The sequence below is a fragment of the Gobio gobio genome (assembly GCF_949357685.1).
Source record: "Gobio gobio genome assembly, chromosome: 18".
Taxonomy (NCBI): domain Eukaryota; kingdom Metazoa; phylum Chordata; class Actinopteri; order Cypriniformes; family Gobionidae; genus Gobio; species Gobio gobio.
Genome location: NC_137111.1, coordinates 28,330,826 through 28,355,305, shown reverse-complemented (window position 1 = coordinate 28,355,305; position 24,480 = coordinate 28,330,826). Strand labels below are relative to the sequence as shown.

The window sequence follows — 24,480 nt, the reverse complement described above, 5'->3', positions numbered from 1 at the left end:
ATAAACTATAACTATAAACTCAATAGGAAGCCTTATGCCTAAATCTAATTTATCACATTAACAGTTAAACTAATCAAGCAAAATAAAAATAAAAAATGTGTATATTACATGATATATATATATATTTTTTTTTGTATCAGGTATCCTAATCTTACTAAAAAAGTTTTGAACGAAACAAATTTGATCCAGATCAAAACCAAGATTGGATTTTGTGATATAATCTGATTTCAGAATCCCTTTTTTCTTTTGAACAACCCATTTTCAAGATTCCATCCCATCCGATAACCGAAATCAGATTACTTTTGAACAACCGGCCCCTAGCCTCATCAAGCTGCTCTTCAGCCAGTCTCCCAGCCTTCCTAGCTGAAGAGAGCCCAATGTCCCTTCAAAACCAGTCAACAGATCAGCCTGACCAGGCTGGGAGACCGTCTGGAAGACCAGATTAGGCTGGTTTAAGATGTTTTATATGGGGTTTTCGGGCACTTTTCAGCTGGTCAGGCCAGGTGACCAACTGGCATCCAGCTAAAAATCAGCTTAGCCATTCTGGAAGTCCAGTTTAAACCAGTAAAGACCAACAAAGCTAATAAACCATTCTCATTTGACACTGCCATATAAACTCTTCCCGTTCAACATAATTAGGCCAACTCTTTTGCTCCGAATGCTGATTTATGCCCCATTTGCCGTGTTCTCAGATAATCTTTGCATTAAGCGATGTCCTTCCTCGTCGCAGGTCACAGGTGGCTGGGCTCCTGGGGCCCAGAACGAGTAGAGTTAATTGAACATGAGGCGCCCGTCCGCCTGCCTACGTGCTCGCCGCCTGAGTGGAACTGTGTATTTCCAGTGAGTGAGAGACAGAATAATGCCGTGCCTTGTGTGCCCCGGCGAGCTATCACTGCTCTGCCGTTGCCATGGTGACAGTGCCCTCGCTGGGTACAGCGGGCTGGAGAAGTTGCTCTGGCTCTGCGTCATATTTATTCCAGTGGATCAGTGCGCTCTCTCCCGCCTCCTCCTTTTGCTCTCCTCTACGTTCTCTCTCTCTCTCTCTCTCTCTCTCTCTCTGTCCATGCTTTTTAGGGCTAATTGACCCAGCTCCAGATCATCAATACACCGAGCTTCGACTATCACAAACAGCACAGACCCTGAAGAGGTAAATTGTGGTAAGGCAAACAATGTGGAACATTGTTAACTTGATTAGATTAATTTGTTTTTTTTGACCTCAAGTGGTGATAAATCGACTAGTTTTTTTTGTTGTTATTCTTTTCATGCACTTAATTGGATCAGGAGTTGATTATAGATCCTTCCTCTCTGTTTGTTTCTCGACAGCACCAGGAACGCGCCGTGACTGCGAGGGAAGGTGAGTGAGTGTCAGCGCACGCAGGTAAACATCTAGGCTTCAACAATGGTGGTGTCAGAGGAAAGACAGAGGAGGGATCATCTTTGTTTTCAGCAGAGCCGCGAGTTGGAGTGTGAGAGTGTGTGACTGAGGACGAAGGGGAGGGAGGGAGACCTGATTGTGCAGTCTGTGGTGAAGAGCATCTCTCGAGGCTCAGCGCTTCAAAGCCAATCTGGGGCTCTGAAAACAAAAAGCCATTTCCTACAGCGGCGCAAGGAAACCCCTCAATGTGAAATTATTCTCCATGGAGTGGCTCTCTTTGTTCTTCGCTCGCTGCGTTTTGGACCGCTGCTCCTCTCGACTGAGGAAAGTAAATCAAATGAGTTCATCAGAGGCATTTTAGGATAAATAATTGCAGGGTCTTCTGATTTTATATCTGATTGGCTGGTCGTTTGTGCCTGTGCGGGATGGAGAGTGTTGTCTCAGTGTCAGCGTATTGATTTTGAGTGACAGGTGACATGTAATAACAGCGGTGCGATGAAAGCAGTGCACTGTTCCCTAGATACGCTGGATGAGAGTCTGTGAAATCAAGAGGTTGCTGAGTACCCCCCCCCCCCCCCCCCCTCTGGAGTTGTCAGGCGGCTTTGACAGGGGACGTAAAGGACCAGTGGTGTGTGAGATTCGGTAGTTAGAAGCACAGCCCACTGGAGGGAAGGGCTTTGAGAAGGGAGAAGCGGGGCAGAGCGGGGGAGGCGTCGGGTCGATCGCGGGGCTGACACAGAGTGGGTGCCATGTGGACAGAGACCTCTGTCTGTCCTTTGGGACTATGAGAAAGCCAATGAGTCTCTAAAACAAGGAGGGTTGAAGATGTGAGCGTGCACTTAGAGACAAAGACAAATGCTGAGCTTTTTTTAATTACAAAGTGAACAACTTCTAAATTGTAGCGTTTTCTCGCAGTGCTCTGTCAGTTTTAAACACCGGCTCCTTGAAGAAATTAGACACCTTAGCACACTCCCTGGGCTGTTTCTCCAATGTCCCAGTAACCCAGGTACGTTTTGAATTTTTTATATAAACTGTCTGTAGCCATTAAGTGAACCATTTTCTTGTCGGTATGAATAAATGACAGTTGCTACCTGTATAAAACAAGGTATTTCTGGGTTGGTTTTTTTTACGTGTACCATAGAAATACCATGCTATTCCTAAAAGTAACATGATAGTAGATACCATGCATTATGAATATGGTAACCATTATCAAAATCATTCTGTTGATTAGTAAATTGCAGCTACTATACTTACAGAAAAAGGTATTACTATGGATGGACATTGAATTACCATGGTATTCTTAGAAGTGGCATCTAAATATCTATCCATACATATTTTTTTACTCTAAATAAATAAAAAAACACTAAAAACTACAATTGTTTTAAATGCTTATTGTGCATATTATATTATTAGTGTTTTATATTAATATTTACTATACTAATGTTACTTATATATTTACAAATTACGTGTATATTTACATATGCTGTATTACTTAACCATATATGCATAATATTTATTATACAAATATTAACATCTGTTCGATGACGACAAAAGTATTTTAAATGAAAAATAGGGGAAATGAGCATGAACCACTAAATATCCAATATTGACTGATACAAAACGTATGGTGTTGATTCATATTGGTTTTACAGCTTTTAAGACATCATTAATTCATTATTAAACAAGATTTCTGATTTTACCACCCAGAAAATGTCAGGTGGTGCGACCATATATTAATTTAAAATAATATACATATATACAATATACATATGAATCATCGTGAAATGCATATCACATGGTAAGTTCAGAACACAATTTTCAATAAGGTGTTATGCTTTTTTTTGTATACATTATATAATGATTTACATTTATATTTTATATTACAGATACATTATTTTGACAAATGTTTTATGGCTGATAACTGATATGATACCAATATATTATGCATACCCCACAATACTTTTTTGTGAATGTATCAAAGAGAGAATAAAGCATAGCAATGCACGGGTTACTGAAATGCACAGAACATGCAGAGAGGAGAAGGACAGCTGTATGGGGAGAAGGGAGATCAGTCATGCAGCATATAGAGTGTGCGTGTGTGTTTCACTCTGGCAGGGGTGAGCTGTGCAGCAGACCCCAGGGAGCATCAGGAGGGCAGGCTGAACGTGTGCATGTGTGTGTTTATGCTGTGTGTTGTAGCTCCACGAGGCGGTAATGACTCCGTGCCTCTGGGCTCTGGCTGCCTCTGTTTATCTCCGTTAGCAGCACAAGGCAAAAATAGGCAATACACAGAGAGAAAAAAAGAACAGCATCACATGGGCAGTGTGCTCTAAAATGTGCCTCACAGGTCACTTTGACAATGTTGGCTCTCGCTTCCCCCTCTCCCTCCCTCTCTGATCCTCTCCTGTGTCACACACACACACTCTCTGTCTCTCTCACTCTCATATTTTCTCCCTCCCACAAGTATTGCAATTTGCATATTAATGAACCTGGGCGCAGTGTCGAGCAGGAGTGTAATTCCTACTTCCTGTTTCTCGCTGAGCTCTAGTTTCTACATTTTGATTTTTTGCGCCCTCCTCCTACTGACTCCCCACCCCTTTCTGCCTGTTTCTCTTTCTCAGAAGAAGCCCATGCTAACAGTGCGTGGACTGAACAACACCATTTCATTAAGAGCAGTGCCAAACATGTGAGAAGATGTCTGTTGGAGGTTGTGCTTGCCCAGGTAAGAGCTCTAATTCCATCTCTTCTGCATGGACGGCTTTAGGCAGGAGTTGCGAAACAACATGGGGTTTTTGGGAATGAAGGAGAGGACTATACCTGGAAGATTTCACATCTCTCATGCCCCAATAATGTTGAGTCACTTAGGTCATATGTTGGATTCTGCACTGTATCTATGGCCTGTTTTTTTTTCATGGGAAGGGAGCTTTAAATAAATCAGTATTCCTGTACGCAGACATTTGTTTTAGAAGTTCATTGGTGTGTTTTATTCGTGCATGCATTAGTTTGTGCAATACATGTGTATGTGTTCTCCGAGCAGAGACTTCCTGGACATTGCTGTGACTTGAATAGTCTCCCTGACTGGTGTGTGTAGTTGTGCGGGGTGCTTTCCTTTCTCATATGACGTCAGCCTTCGCTCGCATCTTAAAGTGCTTTGCATAGAGAAACAAGTAAAGGCTTTTGATTGAGCAGGACATTGTGGCAGTTTAACCTTCTGACGGTTATGAAAAACATTCTCTTTGTTTTTCCTTCATGAATCATGTTCTGAAAACATTTTTAGCCGTTGGTTTGTCATTTGTGCCGATGGCAGGGAATAATATATGGATTGTTTCGTTAAAGGAAAAAAACATCCTACACAAATGTATTCATCTGCATTGCAAACATTTTTCACATGTTGAAGGAGTTTGAAATCAAAGGCACTGACTTTTTGGCAGATGTTCTTACTTTGAGACTGTTCAATATAGAGACATCTGTTTTAACTAATTTATGTAATACGGAAATGCACAATTAGTCACAGGCATAAATCGCTGTTTTTTAAATGTACAAATCAGTCTTATTTTATATTAATTTAAATAGAGATTTTTTTGTATTATTACTTATATTTATAATGCATACCAGTAGACTTTATATTTATTCATATTTCTAAATATTATATATATATATACATAAATGCATAACAATAAACTCTGTTAATTAATGTATTTATGTAAATGCATTAATTTATATATTTAAATATTTACAGTACATTCATGCATATATATTTATATTTATTTGTATTTATAAAATTCTATATTTTTAAATAAAAATAGTATGTATGTATATATATATATATATATATATATATATATATATATATATATATATATATATATATATATATATATATATATATATATATTTTTTTTTTTTTTTTTTTTTTTTTATCTTGTATTTTTATATTTTTATATATATATGCATGTATTTTATTTATATTTAAAATATTAATATTTACATCTATCCATACAACATAATTGCATTTAAAGTATGCATTTAATGAAAATCGAACCCATGACTTTGGTGTTGCTAGTGCCATATGGGACCGAATCTTCATAAAAATGTTAGCACCACTAGCCTTGGCAGAGAATCAAGTGATGCCCTTGGAGACATGGCTCCATGCTGGTGCTCTATCAGCAATTATCCTCATAGGGTAATCTCTAAACCAGATTCAATGGAACTGTGTGGTCCAATCAATGGCAACATGAAACTTCATGAGACTTGTGTAGTTTGACCATACACCTTGTGTAAAACGATTAAGAGTGACACAGTGATGATATAACGCTGCTTTCCTCGTTCTTTTGCCATATTAGCGTCTTAAGTCCAAAGGTTACCTGTGAATGAATGTGCGCAGCTTGTTTGAGTGTGGTCAAGCATGCTGGAAGCAGTGATGTAGCATATGTTGACTTTGCTGTGGAGCCCAGTGTGCGCCGTCACCTAAATAGAGAGGACACATTTACACCATTAGACACAAGGCACCCTTGTTTCTGACCCAGTCTTTCTCTCTCACAAGTTATAGTCTCTGGATTACTTAATACGTTTTTAATAGAGTCCATATGTTCAGCCTATAGGAGTTTCCAAGCACCAAACTTCATGTTCTTGAGATCTGTGGCATCATGGAAAGATAATCACAATTACAAGGCACATTATGCTTGTCCTTTCCTTCACTGTGATAAAGATTAAAAACAGGGTGAATGGCATCAAGGCAAGTTTGGACCGGTGTGGGGATTGTTTCTGTGCCATAAACACAAGGCAAGCAGTTTCTTCAGACGCTCTCAAGTCAGATTTTTATCTCAGCGCAAGAACCAACCACAAAAGCCTCTCTGGCAACCCCATTGATAAACAAGCCAAAATTTGGCACATAACATTTGTTTAAAATCAAGTCACAAGGGTACATTTTTACAAGCGTAGTCATGGAAATTTCCACAGACATGTGTCCTGTCTGATTGCTTTCCTTTTTTGTGAAGAGGGAGGCGGGAAAGAGGGCGAAGAGAAGAAAGAACGAGACGGGGCGAGACTGAAACGGAGGCTTGGAGCACGAAAGACAGCTCTTTCTTGCTTTTGTGTGGGGTCCCACTGAGCCATTTCATAAAAGGCAGAGGAGCACCATAAAAACCTGCTTGTGATGTTCACTTCTGTCAGAAACATGATGCAATCTGTGCTTACAGCGCACGTCCCTCCCCTCGACACAGGTTTCGTTTGAAGTCTGGTTTGTTTACATTCCTATGCTCGTGTGGGCTGCACGTACATTGGGCTGCCGTGATCTTCCTGTCTGGATTTGCGGATATATAGCTGAGCACGGATTGCACGCTTTTAATGGCCTCTTTTACAGCTTTGTTTGAGATAGATAACAACCCATACCGACGCTTTTAAAAGTGAGCTATTTACATGATACTAAGCTCCATCCAGCTGCTCTCTGCCACTCGAATCTCTACCTCTCACCCACAAGTACTCGATATCAGCATGAGTCCTGTTACCTCATGCAAAAAAGTCACATGGCCCCATGATTAGAAGGAAAAGCTAAAATAGTCACAAAGCGAGCCTGTTTCGAAAGGGTTAGGGTGTGCCTGTTAAGTTAAGAGAAGCTGCGCTGATTTACCATCTCTCTGCTGGACTGGCAATGCCTGTGCACGGTGTGTTTAGAGAGCGTTTGTGTGCGCGTGTGCAACATCTCCCCCCTCTCCAGCCCGTGGCTCACAGATCTGTCTCATTACACAGCGCTAGAACAAAATGGCTTCCTGTGCAGAAAATCAGCTCCCCTCAACTTGTCAGCATTAGACAGGGATGTTAGAACTCGTTATGTCACGTGTCAACGATGGTGAGGAAATATTAGATGAGAGCTGGCATTTGCCGGCTGCACAAGTCTGCCACTGTAAGAATCAATGCGCTGTCAGAACAAAAAGGACGCATGATTTTACGGACTGAATGAAGATTTATTAGTGGTGCTTGGTAGGATAAGCATTACTTTTTTTCTATTGCTTATATTTATACCTCTATTAGTATTCAAATTTGGCATGTGATTTACTGTTTGTGCTTTGGAAATGAATCCCTACCTTAAAATGTGTTGCTTTATGATGAGAGCTGTGCTACTTTTCCAGGAGTTTTCAAACTGGGCTCCTTCTGGGGAGCCCTGGCCGCAAAATGGTCCTGTGGATTCTGCAGAACATTTGGAAGGACATTTATTTATTTATTTTACAAAAAAAATGATATTAATTCAACCTTTTAAACAATTTTTAACCACATTTACAGATTTGGTTATTAATCATGTACATTTAAATTTTAGGGCAGTCAAAGTCAGCATATTAACATAAGGTTAATATTAACACATTCGCAGAATTTGACATTATTCCATTCTGCCGTCTAAAGAATTCACAATACTTTTATTCTATTGACACAATAAGGTGTTATGTTTTTTTTTTTTTTTTTGTATACATTATATAATGATTTACATTTATATTTCTTACTTCATTTTGCAATTGCAGAGGGAATTGATACTTTTAAATGTGAATTTGCTGGTCGCACCACCTGACATTTTAAGTCTTTGAAACACCACAACTCAAAAAGTCAATTGAATTTTTAAAAAATTAAAAGAGTATCTTATAAAGGAAATATTGTAGATCAATTTGATATGTGACATGTATTTATAAAAAAAAATTCGGACACAAAAAATACATGACATGTCATGTCAATGACCCCTGGATGCCACTTTCAAAAATAGTTTTTAGGGTAGGCTACTTGTGTTGTTTCGCCGTAAAAAAAAGAGAGAGAAAATCTTGCTATCACCGTATAAATGGGTCACAGACTCAGAGTTTGGTAGCAGCTAGGTAATCACAACGGAAATGTGATATTGCTAAATTATTTAGGCTGCTAGTTCAATGAACAAGGAGTTAATATTGAGTAACTTACATTTTAGATACTATATTACCGGTTGGTTTGTCTGTTTTTGCTCTGCCATTAAAAATAGCTCGAAACGAAGCCAGCAACACACCGTTATGACGTTTCGTTACTGGATGAATCAATGTTTTTGGGCGAATCGGTTGAGTGAATGAATCAATGACTCACTCATAAAAACACTTGGACTGAATTCGGAATAGCGTTGGCTACTACTCTTACTACTTCTATCATACATTTATATTAACATATATATTCAGAGTATAAGGCTTATTATGCGATTAGGCTTCTGAATTCAGTACTTTGGATCTTGATTGAATCGTGACTCGTTACAGACAGTCAGTCACTTGTCGCCACCTATTGGTGTAATTTAGTTGCAGCAAGACTTATTGAAAAAGTAAAAGTATAAAAAAAATTTGTTTTGTAATCACAATAAAGGCCAGTGCTTAGTTGAACCCAAATAATAAAAGAAATTTAAGAAAGAAATGTAAGAGAAAAAAGCAGCAATAAAAGGAAAAGTAAGCAAAGGCATGTATGTGACAATGATCAGCTGTTTGTTTCTCTGTGATTTCGAACTCAGTGGCTCCTCCTGAGACCTCAATAAACTCCCATTACCCATCCCTGCAGCTGCTGTTGCCAAGGCAAGCACACTGTCTGACCCCTCACACTCTCTATACCTGAAGTGTGTTTTATAGGGAACCTAAAGTGCCTGAACTGATTTATTCCCAGTGACAGCAAATGTGTTTTCCTCTGTGTGTTTTACTGCTCATTGATTTTTCTCTGCATTCTCATCAAGTATTTCTCCCGCTGTTTTTTGATGTCTGACACTGGTGTTTGATAGCATAGAGCGTTTGCCAACAACGTCAACAAACACCACAGTTACTTATTAGTCATTTATCAGACACTTTCATATCCAAAGTGACTTACAGTATATTTATTGCATGTTCAGTCCCCATGGAGCGACCTAGGGTTAAGTGTTTTGCCCACATCTTTTACCAGCAACCACTGCAGTGCAGCAGGCAGAATATTCACAGTATTTGTTAAGCGTGGGTATTTCAGAGCCCTCATCTTATATCCTCTCACAGCAGTGCAACGCATGTTTCCAAGTGATTTAACGGCTTAAAGAGATGCTTGCAATAAAAAAGTCAGTCAATTTAATCCACCAGTGGGTCCACTTAGCTTTGCATATGTCTCTGGCAATCAAATGCCTGTAAGACTTTTAGGTGGTAATGAGTGGTTTGTGATGAAAAGAAAGGAATCACCTGTAGATCGGGAGCTTTAGAAAGGCCTGAAGAGGCAGTTTGATCCCTGCTGTGTCATCAGAGCATCATCATCTGTAAAAACAGAGGCAGGCGTTTAAAGTGTGAACATTGCTAAATGTTTGGGGTCAAAAATATTTTGTTTCTTTTGAAAGAAAATAATACTTTTCTTCAGCAAGGACGAAATAAATGAATAAAAAAAGACAGTTAAGACATTTATAATGTTACAAAAGATTACTATTTCAAATAAATGCCGTTCTTTTGAACGTTCCATTCATTAAATAATCCAAAAGAATTATCAAATATTAAGCAGCACAACTGATTTCCACATTGATAATAATAAGAAATGTTTCTTGAGCATCAAATCGGCATTATTATAATAATTTCTGAAGGATCATGTGAGCTGAAAATTCAGCGTTGCCATCACATGAATAAATTACATTTTAAAATAGAAAAAAGTTATTTAAAACTGTAATAATATTTCACAATAATACAATTTTAACTGTATTATTGATCAAATAAAGCATTGGTTTTAGAGACTTTTTTCACAAAAATAAAATAAAATTACCAAACCCATTTTGTTCAAAAGTTTGGGGGGTTGATAAGATTTGTAAAAAATGTTTTTGAAAGAAGTCTCTTTAATCGCTGCTTTATGATTGCCTATAGGCCTATAACAATATATTTAATGAATATAACTTATAATAAAAGTATAATAACTTATAAAACTTAAAGGGTTATTTCACCCAAAAATGAAAATTCTGTCATTAATTACTTACCCTCATGTCGTTCGTAAGACCTCCGTTCATCATCGGAACACAAATGAAGATATTTTAGGGGAAATCCGATGGCTCAGAAAGGCCTCCATTGGCACAATGCACTGTACACTCTCAAGACCCATAAAAGACACTAAAGATGTCGTTACAAAGTCCATCTCACTACAGTGCAGGTTCTACAATAACTTTATGAAGCAACGAGAATAGTTTTTGTGCGCAAAAAACCCCCCTAAATAACGACTTATATAGTGATGACCGATTTCAAAACACCGCATCATGAAGCTTCGAAGCGTTATGAATCAGTGAGTCGATTCAGCGGTTTGGATCGCCAAAGTCACGTGATTTCAGCAGTTTGACACTCGATCCGAATCATGATTCGACTCGCTGATTCATAATGCTTCGAAGCTTCATGATGCATTGTTTTGAAATCGGTCATCACTATATAAGTCGTTATTTAGGGTTTTTTTACGCACAAAAACTATTCTCGTCGCTTTATAAAGTGATTGTAGAACCACTGTAGTGAGATGGACTTTGTAATGACGTCTTTAGTACCTTTTATGGGTCTTGAGAGTGTACAGTGCATTGTGCCAATGGAGGCCTTTCTGAGCCATCGGATTTCAACTAAAATATCTTAATTTGTGTTCCTAAGATGAACGGAGGTCTTGGGTGTCGAACGACATGAGGGTAAGTAATTAATGACAGAATTTTCTTTTTTGGGTGAACTAACCCTATAAACAGTTGAGTTTGACCGTTTGGGAATCCATTCAGCCGATCTCCGGGTCTGGCGCTAGCACTTTTAGCATAGCTTAGCATAGATCATTGAATCTGATTAGACCGTTAGCATGAGTAAAAAAAAAAAGATACTCAAATGCAAATTTGTACTAAAATATTTTTACAACAAAAAAATTATGAATGAAAAAGAATGTACAGTAAAAGGGTTTCTATATTTTTTCACCAATGATTTTATTGCAACTTTTAACAATTCAGATGTGTGAGATCTCACAAAAAAACTTCAGAATATAAAATATTTAAATTGCCTATGGAATCACTTAATTAACTTCCAATCACACTTTTGAAATTCCCTAAAAATTTCAGGTTTTCCAGGACCGTGGGAACCTCAAACAAAATATTCACACATGAGCTAATATAAATGTTTAATCAGGATTTGGGGATTGATTACACAGATTTCATTAAAAATTCAAATCTTTCGTGAACAGCACATCATGAGATTTCTTTCCTGCGCATTCCTCTGAGTGGAGGACAGACATTAGATATGATTTGTACTGCAGTCAGTCCCCACAGTAGTTAGTATGGCCCTCACATATGTCGTCTGTCGCCAGAGCATTATCGCGCTCTGCCAGCCGTGTAGCTGTGAGCAGCCTGGGTGAGCGTGAGGCACATGGCTCTCCCTGTGCTTGTGTTTGGGAGAGATGAGGCAGTGGCATAACAAAGAGCCCCTGGAGCACTGTGAGGGAAGCAGAGGCCTCATCAGGGAGAGAGATTTTGTCAGCCATGGCGGTAAAGGATGGAGTTTTGTCCACAGAGGCAATCCTTCATTTAAACCAGAGGAGTTAAAATGAGAACAGCTTCACTGCTGCACAAGTAGGACGTTCATAGCTCATAAATTAATTCAGCAAAAGCCCCCAGTGGAAGTTTAGCTATCGTTTTCGTGTCTGAATGTGCCATTTAACCAAGCAGCTTATTGGATCTATAAGTCTTCAGACTTTAAAATATACCCATGTTGAGGTACCTGTCATCCTGATTACACACGCTAATTTATATGAGCATCATTGGTTCCCATAACACTCCTGTCTTATTGTGAAGTTGTCTCTAGCGCCTTCGCTAAATTTGTGCTGCAGTCCTGTGAATTCAGAAAATGTAGGGGTTATGCGTGTTCATGACACTAGGGGGCGATGTTGTTCTACCCGAGGAACTGGGCCTGAATCACACGTGCTTACATGTGACCCACAGCAATTTATTATGATTTCATTAAATGCTGATTTGACCCACAGCCAAAGAGACAGAAAAAAAAAATACTGTTACCACCAAAATACTAATACAATACTAATACCACCAAAAAATACTGTTATGTCATCATCTACTCTCCCTTATGTCGTTCCAAAACTATATGACTTGCTTTTATTTGTGGAACATAAAAGGCACATTTTTGTTTGCATAAAACGAAAGTTAATATCTTCTTTGGTGATCCACAGAATAATTTTTGTACGGATTTGAAATAACATCAGGGTGAGTAAACTTTGACCAAATGTTAATTTGATTTAATTTCAATTAATAAAACGGGCATTTTGATCCTAGTGACATATTTGATAATTAAAAGGACAAAAAAACGTTGTGATTGATTTAGTGTGCAATGCACTTTTTGATTGTTTGCAAGTGTCTCTTACATTCTTTATCAGTATGTCATTAGGTTTACTCTCCTCTTTACAAACAACAGCTGACCTTTCGCTGTGAAAATATTATTAAAGCACTGGTATCATAAGGCAGAAGTTAAGCATGATAGAATTTGCATATTTATGTATTTATTTTTGCATATGTTTTGTATTTTAACGCTTGACAGAATTTTCTTTCTTCGTGAAATTGTCATAGAATTGTGCCAAATTACAGGGACAGTCCCTTTGCATGAGGTAATGCTGTTCCTGGAGATCCCTTGCTGCAGAGTTTATTTCCATAACAAACTCCTGCCTTTAATTTTGAATTATGTTTGATATGGAACTGGATTTCCATGAGTAGGACTGAGCAAGCAGCCTTTCAGCCAGTTATCCGCCCAGATTTAACATCTTTAAAAAAGTTGCAGCCTGATATTAAGTACAATCAAGTCATTTCAACTTAAATTACATTAAAATTACTTAAAAAAATGAGTTGTATCTTTTATAACTTATAAAAAGGTTTAAAATTGCTTGACTTATTTTAATGAGTTAAAACAATATAAAAACATATGTTGTCACAACTTATTGATCACTGTCGTGATAAAAAATGTCATAATCTTTTGCTTACTTTCCTTATAACTCCTAAAATAAACTAAATAATTGAAAATAGTCCAAGGTATAAGATCTTACTAATCACCATAGTCAAACAGTGTCTTTAAACAAAACACAACAGGTTACAAACAAACACATTGTTGAAACATCCAAATGACTTCAATGGTTAAGATGGGTCATTCAAAAATAAATATAACAATCATAAATACATACATATATATATATATATATAGATTCATTCAAATGTTTTTGTTGTTGTGTATTTTAATCTTTTTATACCAAAGGTGGCAAATAATTTAAGTGATATAAACCAACGGAGTCTTCAGAAGATGCATAACAGTTAGGTGTATAAACAAAGTAGCCTATCTCTGCTCTCATTCGAGTCACGTTGCGTTTTTGAAAAGTTTAGTCAACTAGTGTTTTAGTCTATAGTCTTGTTTGTCTTTTACAGTAGGCTTTCAACGTGTGGCCTACTGTAGTAAATGCAGGCAGGATTAGCGTAAATCTGGGGGAGGGGTGGGTTTGATGGGATGGGAATGCGAGGGGTTGATGCTCCACCAGAGCAGGGAGTGTTGTTGAGGGGGGTTGCACGGAGAGAAAGAAGGGCCTGTACCATTGTTCATGATCAAGAACAAAGGGTTGCACGGGCACTTTTCCTCGTTACCCCGTGAGTCCGGTTCTTGTTCAACACAGTCTACAACTACCAGCGCTGCAACTGCATTTTGTAACTTACCTGCTTTTTTGCACACCACGATGGTTTGAAGGGGCTGATGTTTCAGCTCACCTCGCTTTAAAAACAGCGACCGACAGACCGGGATTATAATCAGGGAGCACCGGGGAGAGAGAGCGTCGGATTCCTGCAGGTGTGCTTGAGCTTCAGTGCAAAGTAAATTCATAGCAACGTTTAGTTTTAAAGCGAGAAAAAGCGGAAATAAATGCTTTGAATTTGCGTCGCCATGGTGATGATGTTTACTATTTTCGGATAATCGGATAACCTGTGCAGGGCCTCGCCTGTGTCCGGACTCCGGGCCAGGCCTGGCTAAGCTAGGCTATCAAGTTGGTCGTTTTAAGTAGACAAATACTGAGACTTGCTTGGAACAAGTTGCTACAGATACACCAGCAATAACTGTTTGAATTAAGAGCAGAATCGTTTAGTTGTAGTTCAATGGAATGCACTTTATTATGAAATGTATCAAGTAGTATGGCTACACATTAATTGTAGCTTAGCATAAATGTTCACCAACAACAGGGGAGAATTAAGTGGTTACTATTAATCTGTGTGAATATACAAAAATTCAATATTTGATCATGTGCAATATCAGGAGTTCTTAATTGATTTAAACTATATTTAGGCTTAAAACGAACTATTACTTTGTTTTGTAGATGGCATTAAAAAAACGTTATTTTTGGTAAATGTAGTGTGAGCATTTGTGTGTGTGTAATTGTCAATGACATTTCTAAAATGCACTAAAACCACCTCTAATTTTTAAGAGGCTAGCTGGGATATGTATAATATATATGTATATGTGTGTGTGTCTTAGTTTATTCAAATTATGCTGATTGCTAAAACTCATAGAGCGACAACATTGACAGGAGGGTGCATCAGACTAGAAAAATGTAAATCTGTATGACGTTGCCTCCATTTCCCAGTTATGCAAAACCTGGACATATCAGGGATATGTAAAATTGTCATTTCCAGGCCTGAAGAAGTCATGGATATTCTATAGTGAATAATATAAATGTTTCTTGTTGTGCCAAGTTCAAAATGTTATTCAAAATTACTTGTTCAGAAATCACGAGAGACTGAAAAATCTGTCATGGAAGTTCATTAGTCCAAAGGTGTGTGATGAGGTCAGCCTGACCTAACCTAGTAATTACATTCCAGTTTAATTTAATTGTGTGGCCATTATATATTGGGACTAAAATATGCAACCTAAAGCACTGCACGAATGTTGCTTTTAATCATTGCGAATTGAATTGTGCATTGCATTAGATTAGTCCTTGTTCGGCTTGTTTTTGGGTTTCTGCTTTTAACTTGCTGTCATGGGGGATGGGCTGTGCATAAGCTAAAGGGAAATAATCACAATGTCATGTGATCACATGGTGTTTGCTTACCAGGGTGTGGGGGATTACCATGGAAGTCTTTAAAAATAAAAATATATTTATTGTTTTAGATGAAAAATGAAATATTTATAGAGTCTCAGATCAACATGCAAGTTAACTCCAAGCCTAGTCAGTGAACAACAGTAATTCAGTGTTGTATTGTATTTATATAACAAAATGTAAAAAGATTTGTTGTGGAAAATTAGGATAAAAATAGACCTCTTTTGTTTACCTATAGCTGGACTAAATGCATCATGATGGATGTCTTTGTAGGCATGTCTGTAAATTGACTCTAAATATAAAATGTACTGTCTGTTATGTTTGAATGGACTGTGTTCTCTCTCTCATTGTCTTTGTGTTTACTTTTAAAGGCTGTTCGTCCAAGTCATTCAAGCTGTACTCCCCAAAGGAGCCTCCCAACGGTAGTGCCTTCCCTCCATTTCACCCAGGCGCAATGCTGGATAGAGATGTGGGGTGAGACTTATGTTGTGATCGTTGTTTTACATGTGTGTGTGTGTGTGTGTGTCTAGTAATTCACAATTTTTGTAGTTTTGAAGAAATAGTTGACATCTAGCTAACGTCTATCCCAAGTAAACTGGGTTACACAGTGGACATTTCTATTTAGTCGCTTAATATTAAAGTTTTCGTATTACTTCTTATATTTCAGTCCGACACCGATGTATCCCCCCTCTTACATGGAACCTGGAATAGGGTAAGCTCTTATTTGGCAGTTGATATGTTTGTCAATGGCAGTATATTTCCAGGAGACAGTTAATATGTTTACCAATGGCAGTATACACAAGTATCACAAGCCTTCTCAGACTCTATTGAGAGGCTGTTCTGCCTCTCAATACTATTCACTCATATTATTTGTCCATTTTCTTGAGAAAAGTGTAAATAATAAATTTGCTACATTATTAATGCACACATTCACGACCGTTCAAAAGTTTGTGGTCAGTAAGACTTTTTTTTTTTTTTTAAAGGCATCATTTACTGTGAAATATTATTGCAATTTAAAATGACGGTTTTGATATATATTTTAAAATATAATTTATTTCTATGATGGCAAAGCTTATTTTCAGCAGCTTTACTCCAGTCTTTAGTGTCACATGATCCTTCAGAAATAATATGCTGATTTGCTGCTCATATTTTCAATGTTGAAAACAGCTTAATTTTTTTTCTAGAAATCGTGATTCTTTGATGAACAAAGTTCAGCATTTATTTGAAACTTTTTTTCCTCATACTAATGCATGCCATGTTACAGGAGGCACACGCCGTATGGAAATCAAACAGACTACAGAATATTTGAGCTCAACAAAAGACTACAGAATTGGACGGAGGTAAGAGAAACCACTTTATCAATATTCATGGTACACATTATGCAAAACTGTGCAGTGTAAATGTTGCTTGTTTTGCCTGTTTAAACATTTAAAAAAAAAAAGTTTATTTTTTGTTTTCTGCTTTCTCAGCAGGATTGTGACAATTTGTGGTGGGATGCATTCACTACAGAGTTTTTCGAAGATGATGCAATGTTAACTATCACTTTCTGTCTGGAAGATGGACCCAAAAGATATAGTAATATCCTGTTTTATGAAGTCACTTCAGAGATTTAAATTCATTTGTATTTGAATTTGACTTGAATGATCAAATATAAATATTTTTTCCCTGTAACTGAATAATATTTTTTCCCCCTGTTTTCAGCTATTGGTAGGACGTTAATCCCTCGGTACTTCAGGAGTATTTTCGAGGGAGGGGCCACTGAACTTTTCTATGTGCTGAAACATCCCAAGGAGTCGTTCCACAATAACTTTGTGTCCCTGGACTGCGATCAGTGCACCATGGTTACACAGAACGGCAAACCCATGTTCACACAGGTATCATTTTTTTCTGCTTTTATGGCCAAAGTTTTAAAACTTAAAACATTAAGAACTGACAAAATGTAAAAATGTGTACCTTGAATGCAATGTAAGTCGCTTTGGATAAAAGCGTCTGCCAAATGCATAAATGTAAATGTAACCAAGGATATCCTTTGGTATGACCACCATTACACAACACACTTCTTGTAAAGTTTATTGTTAGAAAGAAATCCTAAAAAATTGCCTTTATGTGTTGCCCGTTCATTTCTTTTCAAAATGAATGCGGTGTCAGAAAAGGCATACATTAACTCTTGTTGTGATCTTAAATGGAAATAAAAGTACTTCCATTAAATAAGCTCTGCAATAAGAACATAACCATTGAATCAATGTGGGCCACCTCGAACATTTCGAAGTACATGACTTCTTTCATCTCCTCAGGTGTGTGTGGAGGGAAGACTGTACCTGGAGTTTATGTTTGATGACATGATGCGTATAAAGACGTGGCACTTCAGCATAAGACAGCACAGAGAGGTCGTGCCGAGAAGCATCCTGGCAATGCATGTGAGTTTGGTATAATCATTCATGCTGTTCTCAATTCACTTCATTAATGTGCTTGCAAGTCTGCAGTATATTGGGATTATTAGAACAGTACTAACCCCCTCTATCAATAAGTATTTACACTACCGTTCAAAAGTCGGCAACCGAATGATTCGCCCAGAGGGCTCGCAAAATGTCTTAATCAAACAAACACAATGATTTATCTCTCATCAACCCGCAGTTAATTGGAATGTTATTTTTTATTTCTTGGCCCGCCCGATCTGTGGATATAACCGCGAACCGTGCATCACGCACGCACAAGCCTCACTGCAGAATCAGACTAATCAGGATGATCAAAACTTCTGTGATTTTTGTATTTTTCCTTCAAATATCAAGTCAAGAGAGCGAACAACGCACATCAAGAAAGGAATGGTATTTCACTATTTAAGATAGGCCAGTGATATGTTTTGGTAGCCTGTCTGGGAAACACCTAGCCCTGGGACGTTGGACTTTGCAAGCCCTGGCCCAAACATGTCTGAGTCTGATCACGAATCACAGCACAATGAACCAACAACACCTCAAATAAAGGATTCTCCAGCCTGTGCCAGCGTGTTAAGTTATGTTCAGTTGGACACGTCCACATAATCAATAGATATCAAGCGATCTGTAACAATGCAATACTATTAACATATTAAAAAAATTTTTTACTCACATAAGTGTGTTGCTTCATTCATTCATGTAATCTCATCCTGTCTGCAAATCCAGTCTCTTGTTTACAAACGAATCCGTGGTGAAATAAAGGAACAAACACGCAATGTCTTCCCCACGTGAGCTGGATATTCATTAAAAATAAAGTTCATCCATGCATTCATAGTATTGGAATCCAAAAGAAGCTTGTTTATTGCTTGGAAGTTCGATCTGGTTTAGCTCCACGTATGCCTATGTTATTTATCTGTAACATGTCATGCACAAATTGGTGGGCGGGGCTACAGAATCAGGTGTACTTCTTCGATTAAGGCAGTGTTTCACCACACTCTGACGTCACATCTAGAAACATTCTGAGATTGAGTGTTTGCTGGGTCTGGTGTTAATAAAAGCTTTTCTTTGACTAACAAGGAAGTTTTCAGCTCCGAAAATTCAGGATATTCTTATATCACAATGAAATTTTATATATGAAAAAGCTGAATGAAAAGTTGATTTCTCAATTCATCACCCCTTTAAAGAATCCTGCAACAAATGTATAATGGTTTTTTAAATATTAAGCAACACAATTGTTTTCAGCATTGATAATAATAAGAATGTATATTGGGCACCATATCAGCATATTAGATTTATTGCTGAAGGATCATGTGAAACTGAAGTCTGAAGTAATGATGCTGAAAATTCAGCTTTGCCATCACATGAGTAAATTAAACTTTAATATATTAACGTAGAAAACAGTAAATTTACATTTTAATAATATTTCACTGTATTACTGTAGTGTAATAACTGCCATTAATTCATACCAATTCAGATCCAATAATTTGTAGATGATTTCATCTGTAGATGTGCCTTTTATTTATGTTTATCTTTTTCTTTTTAACCATATTTTGTGCTCGTCTTTGGTAAAGCATCGGCAAAACCTACACTACTGTTTATGTTGATTTACTCAACAGGCACAAGACCCTCAAATGCTTGACCAGCTATCGAAAAACATCACAAGATGTGGCTTATCTAACTCTACGCTGAACTACCTCCGGGTAAGTTCATTTCCATCAGTCTACAGAACTGTAGATTTGAATTAAAAACCATCTCCAGCTGTAGTGGCTTCCCTTCTCCATTGCCATCTAACATATTTTTTCTTTCCCACAGCTTTGTGTAATCCTGGAGCCCATGCAGGAGCTGATGTCCAGACACAAGACCTACAGTCTCAGCCCACGAGACTGCCTCAAAACCTGTCTGTTTCAGAAATGGCAGAGGATGGTGGCCCCACCAGGTGAGACTTCATCTGAAAGTCAATCAAACAGCCAGGGTTTGTTACTTGAAATAAAATAAACATTAAATTGATGTTTTAAAATAAATAATGCTGAAATGTTTTTTTATATATATTATATATAGTATCTCAAAATACTTCTGCATCCAGTGGCATCCCATGCTAGTTTCAAATTTTGCCCTCTGCTCTTTCTCCAGCTGAGCCTGCGAGACAAGCCCCGAACAAACGAAGGAAACGGAAAATGTCCGGAGGCAGCACAATGAGTACTGGAGGAGGCAACAATAACAACAGCAACAGTAAAAAGAAAAGTCCAGCCAGCAGTTTTGCGCTCTCCAGCCAGGTACCTGTAAGCATCTCATTTTGATGTCCATTTTGAGCTGTGGGAGATGGGTAGCGGGAGGAGGGTGGACCAATGCTTGTATTCAAGTTATACATAATACTAGGAAGACCCAACATAGAGACAAGTGGACATGATCCAATGCTGGGCAGTCCCTGGTCCTTTAGGGCCGCAGGTCTTTGGGTTTTTTGTGCTTTTTGTCAGTCTGTTGGGTGTTTTGAGCTCCAGAGACGCAGCCAACACTAGAGACCCGAGGTGGAATGAAACCCGCGCAGCACTCAAGGATCCGGGATGCCCACCATGGCAGAGCTATGTAGTTTTCAGCATGGTGAACGTAGCCTTTTTCAGATAGGCTTCACTGCTGGTTTAAGTTCCTGTGGCTGGTGCACCGTGCTGATTTGGGCTTGTAGTGTGCAGGATAGTGCAGGTCTAGTTCCTCAGTGCCTTCTGCAGTTGCAATGTGGTGTAGAAAGCCACCGCGTCCCCCTACGGAGCACCCCCGGGTTGCGGGGATAATGTTTGCGCCCCTTCCTGTCCCCTGCAGGATGTGATGGTGGTGGGAGAGCCCACTCTGATGGGAGGGGAGTTCGGGGACGAGGATGAGCGGCTCATCACGCGGCTGGAGAACACACAGTTTGATGCGGCCAATGGCATCGACGACGAGGACAGTTTCAACAGTTCCCCCGCCCTGGGCACCAACAGCCCCTGGAACAGCAAAGCTCCCTCCAGCCAGGAGAGCAAAAATGACAACCCCACCTCGCAGTCATCACAGTAGAAGTATTAGGGGCTAGCGAAAGGCTCGAGAAGCCGCTCGAGGACACGACCCGGTCCTAGTCTTCTGCGTTGACGAGTCCTCAAATGTTCACGAGTGAAATTGGCCCTCCTCATCCTCCGTCGCTATCAGACATGCCGTTTTGTTGGTTCTTTTGTTTCTTTGAGAGTCGTTTTCCAACACCATCCGTTTCCGTGTCTCGATCAGGCTTAGCGATCAGGCTGTGGGTTATTGTTCCAACCTCGGGTCTCTCTGTGCGTGCTGTGCTTTGACACGCATGGCCGTTTCTGTTGTGCTCACTTGACAGGAAAGGATCATTTTTTTATCTTAACCGTTTAGTGATATGACCATTGTGTGCACCTCAGATTCAAACCCAACACTCCATTTTTAAAAACTCAATTATTTGTTTTGTAGGACCTGGTTGGAACAAAAACCTGTACAGTTCCGGAGCTTGAGGACCGGAGTTGAGAACCACTACGTAAAGTCCTTAAAGTAAAACTAAATAAAGTGTAAAGCATCGAGGTTCTTGAGTTTGGTCATACCCGAAATGGTCACTGAGAGCTTTCCTGACCATTATGCCAGACTCAAAGAAGAGTTTTTTTTTTTTTTCTTTGTTTTTTTATTGTTTGCATTCTGTTTGGTTTCTTGTTCTTTTTTATTTTTTATAACGATTTCTAAAGAGAAAAAATAAATAAGCAAGCAAACAAAAACTCTAAATATCCTTTGCACTCTTGTCACTGTATTTTGGATCTATTTTTCTTAAAAAAAATGATTATGATGAATTTTGTTTTTATTAAAACAAAAAAAATGATAATCTTTAACTGGAAAAGGCTGTCAATCTCCATGTAAAATAACACATTTTGTATTGTTTCTGTTTTCAATATTATTGTAAGTAGATGCTACTTTGCTCTAAGCTTTACACCTATCTGTCTTTCTGTTTCTGTTTCAATCGTCTTTAAAAATGAGATTACATGATCATAGCATGTATGTCTGGGAGCCGCATGTGTCAGACATTAGCTATTGCAGGTGTAACAGTCTCATTGTTCACAGGACCTAAATCCGACACTGTTAATACAACGGCTGGTGGCACATTGTGTCTTGAGAGTGAGACCGTAGCTATGAACATTTTGTTTCGTGGAATTTTTTTTGCCTATTGAAAAGAACAGACCAAGCTCAATGCCTTTGTGTAAACCCAGTCATTCACACCAATTGCTAAAATCGTTAGTATACCAGCCATTGTTTTCTTTGTTTTGTTTTTTCCCCCCTGATGCTACAGGCCAAGGAGAAAGATCCTTTAATCTACACATTTATATTATGATTTAGTTTTTTCATCATTTTGTTTGTGTATTTGTGATTGTATATTTAAGATTGTAGCCAAGTTCTGTATAAGTGTAATTCTATTTACTCTTCTTTAGGACCCCTGTGCCCTTCACCCATTCATATGTCAAAAGTAAAGCTGAACCTCTCATTTCAAATCGTTTCTAGATGCATTAAAGGTACAACTACCTTGCACCTATGAAGGTAGATTATAGTTTTTAAGTCAATGTACAATGTATTTATTTTTTTAAAGTCTTTGCCATTGCATTATATATCGGGACGATACATGTTGCTGTGTATTTGATGTTGCCTTTGTACATTATTTCACTTTTTATGTTATTTCATTAACCTAAGATGATATATAAGTTCTTGAATAAATCCATAAGAGTTCTTTTTAAATTTTGGATAATGTAAAAAAAATAATCCAGACCATTCATTCCTAAAATCCCCTTTGAGGTTACAGTGTATTGGGTTTTAAAAACACCAGAGGGCACTCCATTGTAAGGCTTCCATTGACCTATAAAAATGGTCTGAGACTAAACTATGTAACCATTCCATGGCATATAAATTTGTCACTAAAATCCAGTGTTGTTTTGGGTTCATTTTTCAAGTCGGCTATAAAGCAGGTGTGCTCTTTCCTGTGTTTTCAGAGCCCATTTGTTTGTGGTTGCTTTACAAATATATTTTTTGCCTAGTGTCTCCCATTGACTATTGATGTATGGTACCAATAAAACACATTTTCACAGCTTTCATGCCTGGTTTGTGTTTAACGCACATCAACGGAACATTAAAAATATGTGAGGCTTCCTTATCACCATTTCTGATAAGAAATAAGTGAATAGCTCTAATAGTCAATACTTGAGTGTTTTTGTCACTTTATATTACCAGGAAGATCCTCTGCAAACAGTTCGGGATATAAAGGAGTTTTTGTTGTACTTTATGTTTAGAGCTGTGTTTGCCAACCTGTTTTTTCATAGTGATCGTAGGCCACAAGGAAACGTCCTACTTTTTACAGAAATCTATGTAAATTATTAGGGCAGTTCGTCAAAATTATTCCTTGACATAAATGTTTTTGTCACTTGAATAAGTTCATGCAGGAACATTGAAATTAAAAATGTTTAGGAATATTATTAGTCTTATAGTTTTGTTGTAGTTTTATTTACTAACTCGCAAGTCATTCCAAACCTATGAGGGATATATATATATATATATATATATATGTATGTATGTATGTATGTATGTATGTATGTATGTATGTGTATATATATATATAATGTATGTATATATATATATATATATATATATATATATATATATATATATATATATATATATATATATATATATATATATATAATATCGTTTTTTTTCACCAAAACTGTTTTTTGGAGTTGATAACCAGCACATAATGTCCTTAAAGTAAAACTAAAGTGTAAAACATCGAGGTTCTTGAGTTTGGTCATACCCGAAATGGCCACTTACAGCTTTATTTAATTGTTTGCAATCTGTTTGGTTTCTTTTTCATTTTTTATAACGAATTCTAAAAAGAAAAATAAATCTGAAAACTGTTTGGATACCAACGTTCTTCAAAATATCCTGTATTCCACAGAAGAAAATACGTAATTAAGGTTTGGAACAACATTAAGGTGAATAAATGATGTTAAAATTTTCATTTTTGAGTGAACTCATGCCTTTATAATTAAAAGGCTGAAATTCACCTGTATTCAGGGCGCAAGGAAAGTACTTGTACTATTAATAAAAAAAATTGCTATTATTTAAAAATCAGTTAGAAATATGGTGTTATTTTACAGAAGTTTCTTTTTTTTGTGTAAAGTGTAGTTTTTCCCCCCTAATATTTATCTTTTTTTGCCATATTGGACATCATTTAAAATGGGTAACACTTTAGAATAATGGTCATTAGTTAACATTAGTTAATGTATTAACTAACATGAACTAACCATGAGCAGTACATTTGTTACTGTATTTGTTCATCTTTGTTAACGTTAGTTAATATAAATACAGCTGTTCATGGTTTGTTCATGTTAGTTCACAGTGCATTAACTAATTTTAACAAGATTTTAATAATGCATTAGTAAATGATGAAATTAACATTAACAAAGATTAATAAACGCTATACAAGTGCAGTTCATTATTAGTTAATGTTAACTTATGTAGATAACTAATGTTAACTAATGACCATTATTCTAAAGTGTTACCTTAAAATGTTGTCTTGGATCACTCACTTTTTTCCAAATTGGG

At 37.5% G+C, this 24,480-nt stretch overlaps 1 protein-coding gene across 30 annotated transcripts; it reads left to right on the top strand.

Annotated features, from left to right (window-relative positions):
* The first annotated feature begins 1,340 nt into the window (after positions 1-1,340).
* On the top strand, positions 1,341-22,971 carry ldb1a (LIM domain binding 1a). Of its 30 annotated transcripts, none has more exons than XM_079843044.1 (14): positions 2,055-2,202; positions 2,291-2,381; positions 3,997-4,097; positions 10,978-11,012; positions 15,802-15,904; positions 16,098-16,142; positions 16,695-16,770; positions 16,900-17,005; positions 17,132-17,304; positions 17,725-17,847; positions 19,479-19,562; positions 19,675-19,798; positions 19,993-20,135; positions 20,677-22,971. In XM_079843044.1, the coding sequence occupies exons 5-14, from the start codon at positions 15,885-15,887 to the stop codon at positions 20,905-20,907; spliced, it is 1,125 nt and encodes a 374-aa protein (XP_079699170.1). In that variant the 5' UTR covers positions 2,055-2,202; positions 2,291-2,381; positions 3,997-4,097; positions 10,978-11,012; positions 15,802-15,884; the 3' UTR covers positions 20,908-22,971. The 30 variants fall into 30 exon arrangements, with proteins under 30 accessions (XP_079699191.1, XP_079699184.1, XP_079699192.1 ...); XM_079843039.1 differs by having other exon boundaries at positions 19,993-20,141; XM_079843065.1 differs by lacking the exon at positions 10,978-11,012 and having other exon boundaries at positions 1,341-2,202.
* The last annotated feature ends 1,509 nt before the right edge of the window (positions 22,972-24,480 follow it).

What these genes read in the sequence shown, in the direction of transcription:
- ldb1a (XM_079843037.1), top strand. Translation starts at nt 13,949, where the DNA reads ATGATCAAGAACAAAGGGTTGCACGGGCACTTTTCCTCGTTACCCC. An exon ending in ATGCTGGATAGAGATGTGGG is followed by an intron (nt 15,905 to 16,097) that starts GTGAGACTTATG and finishes CTTATATTTCAG; the next exon opens with TCCGACACCGATGTATCCCC. An exon ending in TACATGGAACCTGGAATAGG is followed by an intron (nt 16,143 to 16,694) that starts GTAAGCTCTTAT and finishes GCCATGTTACAG; the next exon opens with GAGGCACACGCCGTATGGAA.